Source organism: Physella acuta, unplaced genomic scaffold (genome assembly GCF_028476545.2).
Source record: "Physella acuta isolate Inbredline_101_S28 unplaced genomic scaffold, ASM2847654v3 ptg000917l, whole genome shotgun sequence".
Lineage (NCBI taxonomy): Eukaryota > Metazoa > Mollusca > Gastropoda > Physidae > Physella > Physella acuta.
The window spans coordinates 342740-354043 of record NW_026732434.1 but is presented as its reverse complement, the minus strand read 5'-3'; the positions used below and the strand labels follow the sequence as shown (position 1 = coordinate 354043).

Sequence of the window (11304 nt, the reverse complement as noted above, 5' to 3'; positions counted from 1 at the left end):
GAAATGATAAGAAATGAAACAAAACTTTAAAGAGCTGTCACAGTGCTATATTACAGCAAAATGTTTTTCTTCTCAAAAGTCACAGAATGCAAAGATACTAGCCACAAGCTGACTTAGCAACAATACCCATTTTCAAATACAATGATTAAATAGATTTGCTTTAAAAAAAAATATTGACAAATAAATAATTGAGCACAGTAGTAAAAACCAGCATTATCTTCCAGCTAGTTTATACAACCCATCCATTCTTATTGCATACTGATTGTCTGGTTTGTTGTTCAAAACACATCAATATGACAATAGAGCATGATGACTTGGCCAAGGACTACTGCAAAAGGAATTTTAAAAAGCTAATTTTCCAAGTTGTTGTCCTATTATTTATTATATTTTAAGTATATCACATTTTGGTCAACCATGTCTGTCAATATAACCAAAAACATTTTTAAAAATCCACAATAAAGGTAGAAGGTATATAGATATAGTCTAATGTTTTATACAATTATAGTGTGACACAGCATTTACACTTGCAACATGTCTAGAAAAAACCTCAATGCAGGTAAGTATACATATTGCAAGTGTAAACGTGGTATAAGAATTTAAAGAACTTTCACATAAATTACAAAGCTAGGAATATTAAAGAACTAAGTTCAAACTCCGTAAAAAGCAAGGAAAAAACATTTAAGAGTAACATTTAAAAAGTGACTGATGAATATAATTTGAAGTAAAATAGTTTGAGCTATAAATTAAGTCTAGTTAGTAGCTGTATCATTTTTTATCATCTCTATGCATTCATCCATTTGCTGGAGAACTTGATCAATATTATTGTTGTCATTTGGTCCTACCTCATTTTCCACTTTCTGTTTCTTAATGTGTGAAATATCTGTAAAAAAATTAATGTGTTACTTCAAATACATTCAGTTATTTTAATAATATAACTTATAAGAAGGCTTTTAACTTTAAGATATAACTTTATGTATTGTGGTACAGTATTTTTTAAGGAGTATGGTTAATTGATAATAATACTTTTTTTTCCTGATTATAGTACTTCAATACCAAAACCAATCATTGTTCCTAAACTTCACTCAAGAATTAAAGTATCCCTTTCATTTATACAAGATATTGGAATATATTTCAATATATGTAATTCTTATTGACCCGAACTTATTTTAGGATATACCATGTTACCACTTCTAAAATAATTTGCCTTGATGATAGAAGGATTTATAAGAATGAATAAGTGGACTTCAAGAGGAATAGGTTTTTCATTAAGGAGTAACATCCACACATCTCCAAATATCACAGTATTACGATGTTCATTTTAACAACTTTAGCAAAACTATCACCATCTATACGACACACCAAACAATCTATCACATCTATTTAACAAACAAACAAAAAGTGTTAAATTAATTTTGATCAACCCATAAATCTTGGGTTTATTTTCCAGCTAAAGCTAGTAAGATGTTCCTGAGTCCACCCAGCCAAAATGGGTACCGACATGATTTTAGAAAACTAGCTTACACTGACCTCACAATTCCTTTATAAACCAAGGGAAATAAAGATACACTGTTTCATTTGTATAATTAGATCTGAAAGAGTATTACTTTATAAATAGCTTTTGTGTAAGTAACCCATCAACATAAAAATGATAGATGTTACTTTTTTGACAAACATATATAACACAAATATTATTACTTATATGGTAAAACATATTTACCTTCGGTAGGATGGAGTCTTTTTGCTGACTGATCTATTTTGGGTTCTGGTCTGTTTTGTTCCCCTCCGCCCAAATTTCCATCACCCTCATTGTCAGGTTCCATCATGTCCTCATCCATGCTATCTTCTGATGTGTACCTGCGTAAAAAAATTTAAAAGCACAGTACAGTAGTCTTTTTTTTTAAATCTCAGAGACAGGAAATTTTACTGGAATATTTTCTTCACATTTTAAAAATTATTTGAGAACAAATTGTAGAGTATTGGTTAAAAAATATTCTGTACAAAAAATTAATTTATTTTATATATGTTTAAATTTGTTTTAATACAAATTGCTAATGCATTCATTTCAAAATTTTCAATAGCTATATCTTTTAAGAGTTGTGCAAAAACTCTAATTTAAACTCTTACCTGAATATATCTTCCATCGTCAAATCTGGTACAAAATATTTTACATTCTTCCACTGCTTGGGGTTTTCTGGTTGACCATTATTTGAAACAAATGTATAGTTCATGGCCGCCAAGGCAACCACAGGATTGTTGTTGAAACGAATCATGCTGCCCAAAAACCCTTTGCATCGTTTCCCTTCCTGGGGCATACCTCTACACCTGACATTACCAACATACTCAATCTCATCATGTTCCGTAGGGCCATCAGTGTAAGGCTCTAGCTGGACCTGGTGTAGTAGAGAACTGGGGAGTGGTCAAATACATGATGGTTTTATTGTTCTTTTACATTAGCTTCTTTATTTAAGTAAGTCAAACTCTTCAACAGAAATCTTAATATAAACAATAATATGTAGAGCAATGTGAACTACAGTCACTTAAGCTAGATGAATTACAATCTCTTTAGCATGATGAACTACAATCTCTATAACAAAATAGAACTACAATCTCTTTAGCCAGATGAGCTATAATCTAAGAAATACAGTAATATAGCTATATAAACTGTGACATTAAAATGTAGTAGCGTAACCCACTATACATTTACATAGGCTTATAACTAAAAGGAGGAAATGAATATCACTTCTTTAATATAAGTATTATTAGTAATTCTCTTAGATTGACTTAGATTTAGTGAGCATATAGTTAATTATAAGTTATCGTAAAGTAGCCTAATAGTTTCTTATTAGAAACCATATAGTTGTATTAAGTTATCTGTAAACGTTATAATATTTAAAATAAATTAATAAAACAAAACCTTCTCACCTGTCTAAAGCAACACGACAAGTGCCATTAATTAGCCTAACTTTTGAGCTGTCAATTTTGACCTTTCTACACAAGTGACAGATCTGAATTGAAATTTTTAAAAAATTCCAATTACAGTTTTGAAATGACCATAAAATAAATTGCACTTTTTGAAAAATAGATTATTGTGCTGTATTTTGTGAATCTTTGATTTCAGTCAAATGACTTTTTAAAAAATTGGTCCAGTTAAGATTATGATAAGGTTGCAAATTTATCTTAAATTTATATTAAGATTATTTTTAACTATTTTATATTTAAGAACACATGTTAAGCGCCAAGCCAAAAAAGTTGCTGTTCTTTACCATGGTAAAAGGAGTTTTTTTCAACATTTTTTTTCTATTCTCATCTTCCATTTCTTTCATTTGTCCTTCTTTTAGTACAGTTGCTTGATGCATCTCTATGGTTTTCATTCTCTCCTCTTCATCCATGGCTTGAATGCTTTCAATAGCTTCATACATCAACTTGACTCTCTGGCGATTTTGAATCTCCTTTTGTAGAATATCGTTCATTGCCAGCAACACTGACACACCTTCTTTGCTTCTGCTCCTTCCTGTAAAAATGTAATTTTGAATTTCCGCAATTCTTTTATTTTTACAATGAAGTATTGAAATTACATTTTTTAAAGAATATATATTTTATTCATCAAATTTCACAAAAATCTTTCAATCCTTTAAGACTTGATTTAAGAAGAAAATAAGGAATATAATTTACTTATTAAGACATGAAATTACTGACTTAACAGTCAATAATTTAAGGTGAACTAATGATCATGTTAAATTGTGACATAGGTAGATGATGCAAGTAGTCAGCACCTAGTGTAGCTGTCTTTACAATACTTTACATTCCTTGGCTTAAGATAGGTACTCATCTAACATGACCATTCTAGCACACATATGTGACTTCTTGATAAAATGATAGTTATAACCAGATAATTGCCTATGGTATTTAATCTCCTGTATCTGGGGCAATACTTAATTATTCCTCATTTTTATATAAAATTTTATATTTTATAGGCTAATTCTAATACTAATATGGGTATGATCTTCTTTTGTTTCACTATACTTTAATTTTATTTTTAAAAATCAACTTTGATATACCTTTTGTCTGCACTGTAGAAATTTCATTTCCAACTTGATTGTATTTAATAACTAAATTGCATTCTGGTATGTCAAGACCTTCTTCTGCTACTGAAGTTGCAACAAGAATTCTTATTTCTCCATTTCTAAACCCTTCTAAGGCTTTATCTTGGTCAACTTGAGACATGCCTAGTTGGAAAAAAAATGAAATAAATCCAAACTAAATAAAAATGTATAGGCCTACATCCAAATAATGTATTTTAAAAGTTGAATAAACTAAATCAAAATAAAGTGGTAAATAGAGTCAATTAAGTTCATTAACAATTTTTAAAAATGAGAAATCTCACCTTGCCCAAAAGTATTATTGGAGCTTGTGAAGGGGGCAGCTTTAAAACTACCCTGTGTCAAATCTGATCTGTTAAGCCATGAAGAAACAGCTTCTGTCAGAGCCCTAGTTTTAACAAAGATGATACATCGATGTCTTTGCTCCTGCATGTGTTCTTTTATTGTTTCAGCCAAAATGATCAAATTTTGATTTGTCCCACCTCTGTTGTCCAAAACTAGTTTTTCCAGCTCTATTAATATAAAAAAAATTAAAATGTTTCAATAGAAATGTATACAGACTCTTCCATCACATAAAGAAAGGTCACAGGTTTTAATTTACACGTTTTTTCTTAAAGCATCAATAAGCATTTCATTACAGATAGTAGCGGCTCTGTCGACTCTGTATGTGAGAGCAGTTACGTGTCCCATGCCTGTTTTTAAAACGACCCGACCGAACACCCCCCCCCCCCCCCGCGATATCAAGCCGAGTACCAGACGGTAGGATGATTTTCCATGGCTGGTGAAAGACTACGGATGAAAAGTGACCAACATGTAGTGTTTCAAACCAACATCTTTGTGCGACTGATTCAGTCCACAGTTTGCCAGTTAGTGGGAGTTCACTAAGTCGAGGCCTACCTGGCTAATGGGAGTCAAACTCTTGCGCCAGTATATTCGTGTCACAATAATAGCATATAATACTTTATTTTAATTTTAACTTCTGCTCTTGAACACTTCTTTAATGTGATATACCATATTAATAACACAGTGTATTATTCTATCCCATAATAAAAATCTCATAAGGAATAAAATGTCAGCTTAAAGTCTCTTTCATGTAAACACAACAAAATTAATGGTCCCTATGAATATTATTTCTTTACCCTAACAAGCAGCTTTAATGTTAAAGTTAAAAATTAGTATTTAAGAACACTTTTTTTTTAAATAGAAAATCCTAAAGTGAAATAAAGCTAGTATGATGTATGTACCTTCAAAATACTGATGACAAATAATTTCTTGACTAGTGCTATCCTCATCAGCTTTAAACTTGGGGAAGTGATCCATTATATCTTTAAGGTCCATTAAGTCATAGCTCTCCAGAGCAATGTTGTAAAACTGTTTTATGTGTAAATGAAAACAATAGAATGTTTTGTATTAGCAAAGGGTTCAACTATATCAGAGGTCTCCAAACTTTTCAGCCAGAGGGACGCATTAACTATCAAATATAAGTTCGGGCCAGAGTTTCTTCCAGGCATCTCTTCGAGGTGGCGGAGTCCCCCCCCCCCCCCCCAAAACGGAATTTTATATATATATATATATATATATATATATATATATATATATATATATATATATATATATATATATATATATAAATTTCAAGTGCCCCCCACCCGAGAAAAAAGTCTAAAAGAAACACTTTCGGAGACCGCCAGCATACTCGAGTCCAAGTTTGTTCTCAAATTGTTCTTCACGTAGGCCTACTTCATTCTTGATGCAAAAGTTTTAATATTAGGAAAGTCTTCCTTGGGCAAATACTTATAAAACCCACCCAACCTTATTTGAAGTTGTCTTTAAGGAGGTCATTTGCTGGGCAACAGGCCACATTTACTTCAATGGTATTTGCACCAATGCTAAATTTTCAGTTTGTTTTGAATTTTTCCTCAACCACCTTCAACAAACATTTTTTTTTTGGACAAAAAGATCTCCGGATGACAGGACCTCGCGGGCCGCATCCGGCCTGCGGGTCGTAGTTCAGAGACCCTTGAACTATATATAACTGTAAAGCCAAGAGGAAGGGAGAAGATCTACAATATGTGTAGAAGGCAATAGAAAAATTTGATTCTGAGTAACTCTAGAAATTTATTTTTAAACTAGTATTGAAAACTAAACATGTGTTAGTGAGATTTTGATACTTTTAACATTAGTCTATATATTTTACTCTAAAGTGAAAAAAAAAGTATATTAGATCTCATTTAAAATGAAAAAAGTTAAATTTATAATCAAATTTAAAATTTAAAAATTGAAACTGTGAAACAGTTCTAAAGCAAGGATTTATCAACCCATCTTTAAGGCTTTGCACTTCATAGGAATGACAGGTTTCTAACAGTTTTAAACATTGGCCTAGTCTTATTATTTTTAAAGTATTGATGCTACATAAATTATAATATTACTTGTTAAAATCTACACATTTAAAATGTCACTCACTGTCAAATGGTTTGCAATTACAATCAAGTTCCTCACAGAGAGATCTGTGTTTTGGTCCAGCATTTCAGCTCTAGCTTCTCTTCTTACTTTATCTGCCCACTGCCTGTACTCTAGAAGTTTTCTCTTATTGCTGGGTATCTTGCTTGCAAGTGTCTTTAATGCACTATTATTTAGATCTGTTTGAAAGAATTTAATAAGTTAAAAATTGCTCTGTTGTATTTAAAACAAGAACATAGATCATTACTTTGAAGCAATATGTACCAACAAAGGCAACATATTAAACTTCTAAACAAGAGAGCTTGTGTCTGATTGCTATTGGATTAACTTTTAACCATGACAAGGAGCAATGTCCGGCTAACGTCTTGACATGTAGTTAAGTTTTTTTAAATTTTTAACCAGCTTTGCAGTACAAAATGTATTATGTCTGCATTAACCAAAAACACTTTCAAAATACACTCTATATTAAATACAAATTATACAATTACAATACATTTAAAATAAAGCTAATTATCCAGTATAAATTAATTTTTCTACTTACCAGTAACATTATCTTTCACTTGATCTTCCAGTTTTTTCATAATTTCATGCAGTTTTTTAACAAAAATGTCATCATCACAAGGCTTAAGTTGCTTTGTTTCTGTAAAATAGTAGATTTGAGAAAAAAATATTTCTATAAATGAGTATTTTAAAAAAGAGCAATTTTTTTAAAGCAACACACATGATTTTCAAGTTTTAAAAACTGTTATTATTTATCTAAAACTCTAATCTGCAAAGGTCTTTTTAAACTCAATACTAAAACAATTCAAAGAAACATTTTGCATACTTTCATTTAAATTTGGCATACACTCCTCAAGTTCTGATTTATGTCTGACAACAGTGCAAATGTGTTTGACATCAAGATTTCCACAAATCTCCAAAATACGTTTCTTAGCGTCTTCAGCTTTATTTGCCTTTTCAACACCGATTGATGCTGTAAGGCCAACAATCTAAAACAGCAAAGCGTTTAGTGGTTAATATTGTCTTACCTTTCATCTACTAGATATCTAATAAGGCCTTTGGATACATTTACAAAATAAAACATTGTATTGTTTTTATTGAATGTTATATTTTTTTTAATCTTTTAAAAAAAATTAAATGAAATATTTTTGTTATGAATACCTGTGGTAGCTTAATGCCAGGAGATGTGTTTTTGGTTTTTAGATAGGTGTACATGAGCAGGTTGTAAGGCTCTCCCTTATGTGTGTGGTGGCACTCATCAAACACAATCAACGAGAAGACGCCCAGATGCTCCAGTTGTTGTACTTTCAGTTTCAAACAGTTGTACAAGATCATAGGTGTCATGACAAGGACATCATAACCATCCACAAGAAAATGCAGCTTCATTCCATTATTACTCCTACCACTAATTCTTGTCACCTGAAATAATAATATATCATAACTGTTATTTAATTATCCATAACAATAACTATTGAAATAAATTATTCACTTAAATGCAGCAATTATTCTCTAATAATTGTTTGTAGTATTCAGTATTTAAAGTATAATCAAAACTTTATAAAATATTTGAATGTGCTTATTTAATGTCTATAATAAATATATTATATATTTATAATATATTTTAAAGAGTATAATAAATATACTGAATCAGTATATTTTTCTCACGGTTTAAAATAATATTACACAACAAATATGAAATCTTATGTAGAATTTTATTTTCTCAACTTATAAATCTATGCATTATTCATTGATTTTGAAAAGGCTTTGCTTTTGAAAAATGCCATCAAAATCATATATGAAGGGTTCCAATGCAAATTTATATGTGGTAGCCATATCACGGACCCATGTATGATTCAAACTCGAGTCAAACAAGGGTGTGTTCTGTCCCCGCTGCTTTTTAACCTAGTAGTTGATTGGCTGATGACACAAACTATAGACAAGCGAGAAGCTTCGGATGGACACTTACAACTGGCCTAGAAGACATGGATTTTGTGGATCACATAACTCTACTAACCAGCATTCAAAAACTAAATAGACTTATTTATTTTGCAAATGGAGTTGGGCTCAAACTAAACACTAACAAAACAAGCAAAATACATCTAGTCAAGTGCCTATTAAAACAAACAACACACAAGTAGAGGAAGTAAAAGATTTCACATATTTAGGCAGCAGTGTCAACTATGAAGGTGACTGCTCCACTGAAATTCACCAGCAGATCACTGGACTATTTCCAAGCTAAGTGTTTAAAAGGCATACACTGGCACAACACCATCTCAAATAATAAATTACTAGGAGAGATTAAAATGGAATAAGTTTCCAAATTAATTGAAAAAAAAAAGATGATGGATGGGGCAGGTCCTAAGAATGAATCGCAGGAATGGCTCTAAACTGGACGGCTCAAGGAATAAGAAAGCAAGGAAGGCCAAGGGAGACGTTGAGGTGCACAGGAGGGAAGCAGCTGGCAGAGGCAGGATTGTCATGGGGGACTGCCAAGAAAATTGCAGGTGACTGACTAAAGTAAAGGGAGCTTTGAGTGGCGGCCCCATGTGTCTTGGGCACAAAAAGGAAAAGTTGATGAATGAAACTTATTTAAAATCACAGGTGTTTTTACCAGATACTCTGAAGGTAGATCTCTAGCCAATACTTTATATTGTTGTAGAGCAAGAGGGACTGTCCTTGCCAAAAATGCAACTTTCCTTTTCTCTTGGCCTGATGATGACACAGGTAGTAGATTTTAAATTCACGTAGGCATATACGAAGTAAAAATGTAAACATATCTTGATTATAACTATTGTTGGGAGGATACAAATGAAACTGTTAAATTTCTTTTGATTAAGATTAATGTCTAATCTTTAAGTTTACATCTTAACATAGCTTAAACTTATTTTGCATTTATGTTTTTTTTAATGTTGTTTTTCTTAAAATAAATGCATGTTGGCTGTTATTACCATTTGATCCTCTAAGATGCTCTAATATTATATGAGTAGCCACTTTAGTCTTCCCTGAGCCTGTGGGAGCACAAATAATGACGTTCTCTCCAGTGAGGGCTTTTTCAGCTAGTTCTTTTTGATAGTTTCTTAACTCAGATATACCTCCTTTACTGCTTGTTGATGCTTCTAAAAAAAGTGTTTTAAAGCAAAAGGTATTAGAATAGCTTAATATATGAATAAAATTATTAAGATAAATTCAAACCATCTTTTATTTACAGTTTCTATATAATAGCTTATTTAACTTTTTTTGAAAAGTCAAATATACATTTTTGCTCCTTTTATTAAATTAGTGGTACCTTCATTAGAATTAGGTTCTTTTTGCAACTCATTTATTTCTTGATCAATTATAACATTGCATCCGCTATTCTTAATAACTGTTTTCCATTTTTGTGCTTCTGATTCCTCTGCTGTGAGCTTAATATTAGAAACACCTGAAATTATCAAAAGGAGAAAGCATGCTTTGCTTATTAAGAAAATATCTTTTCTAAAAGTTAAGTTAAAAATTGGATAACTTAACCTCTAATAACTTTAATATGGATTAAAGAAATAGTATTATTTCCAGTATTATAAGGAAATCCTATTCAGATTTTTTTTTTTTTTTAAATTGAATCTAACTGTATACTTTGTGAGTGGATACTATTATACTTATAGCAACTAAAATTCCTGTAGACAATTATTTAAAAACATACAGCTATTTTTTTTTTAAATTGTAAAAAGGTAAGATTGTAAGATTCAGATGTTTTAAATAAATATTTTACTATTAAAAATATTGGCCCAATGTCGTCTTAACATGAACAATTTACTCTGGGATGTTATTTATTCAATTTATTGTAGATCTTTATCCAGTTAACTCAGTTAAGTCAGTGAATAAAAAAATAATTACAGCTATAAAATCATCAAATAAATTGGATTTACCTGAACATATATCATCCATGTCAATAGGGCTCAGCTTTAACACTTCACAAGTCTATTTTAGGTTAATCTGTAAAACAATATGTTCATATATATATATATATATATATATATATATATATATATATATATATATATATATATATATATATATATATATATATATATATATATATATATATATATATATATATATAATACATATAATATATATATAGGGCCCTATATATATATATATGTAGGCCTATATATATATATATATATATATATATATATATATATATATATATATATAGATCTATAATATATATATATATATATATATATATATATATATATATATATAATATATTCTAGATATGTTCATATATATATATATATATATATATATATATATATATATATATATATATATATATATATATATATATATATATATATATATATATATATATATAATACGTATAATATATATATAGGGCCCTATATATATATATATAGGCCTATATATATATATATATATATATATATATATAGATCTATAATATATATATATATATATATATATATATATATATATATATATATATATATATATATATATATATATATATATATATATATATATATATATATATATATATATATAATATATTCTAGATCTACAGTTGGCCTTTGGGATAATCGGTTTAATCTATTTAATAAATACTTGAATTATTTAAAGTTTGTATAGTTACCGCACTTAAAAAATAGCGACTTGACTAAGAAAGTAGATGCAATGAATTTTTTTGTTGTTGCTAGACTAAAAGGAATCAACTCTCTTCCAGGTAGGTTTATTTCTA

At 29.7% G+C, this 11304-nt stretch overlaps 1 protein-coding gene across 2 annotated transcripts; it reads right to left on the bottom strand.

The window, feature by feature from the left end:
* Positions 1-119: 119 nt before the first annotated feature.
* On the bottom strand, positions 120-11304 carry LOC131953347 (antiviral innate immune response receptor RIG-I). Of its 2 annotated transcripts, none has more exons than XM_059316498.1 (17): positions 11200-11304; positions 10466-10532; positions 9847-9981; positions 9509-9676; positions 9172-9269; positions 7722-7979; positions 7387-7549; positions 7102-7200; positions 6564-6739; positions 5345-5471; positions 4385-4612; positions 4059-4226; positions 3264-3511; positions 2923-3005; positions 2125-2406; positions 1718-1854; positions 120-880 (listed from the first exon to the last, which is right to left on the bottom strand). In XM_059316498.1, exons 2-17 carry the CDS (start codon positions 10482-10484, stop codon positions 750-752), a joined length of 2520 nt encoding a protein of 839 aa, XP_059172481.1. In that variant the 5' UTR covers positions 10485-10532; positions 11200-11304; the 3' UTR covers positions 120-749. The 2 variants fall into 2 exon arrangements, with proteins under 2 accessions (XP_059172481.1, XP_059172482.1); XM_059316499.1 differs by having other exon boundaries at positions 11205-11297.

Coding starts and splice junctions, on each gene's coding strand:
- LOC131953347 (XM_059316498.1), bottom strand. Junction 7,550..7,721: donor CTGGCATTAAGCTACCACAG/GTATTCATAACA, acceptor TTGCTGTTTTAG/ATTGTTGGCCTTACAGCATC. Junction 1,855..2,124: donor ACGATGGAAGATATATTCAG/GTAAGAGTTTAA, acceptor TTTTTTACGCAG/GTACACATCAGAAGATAGCA.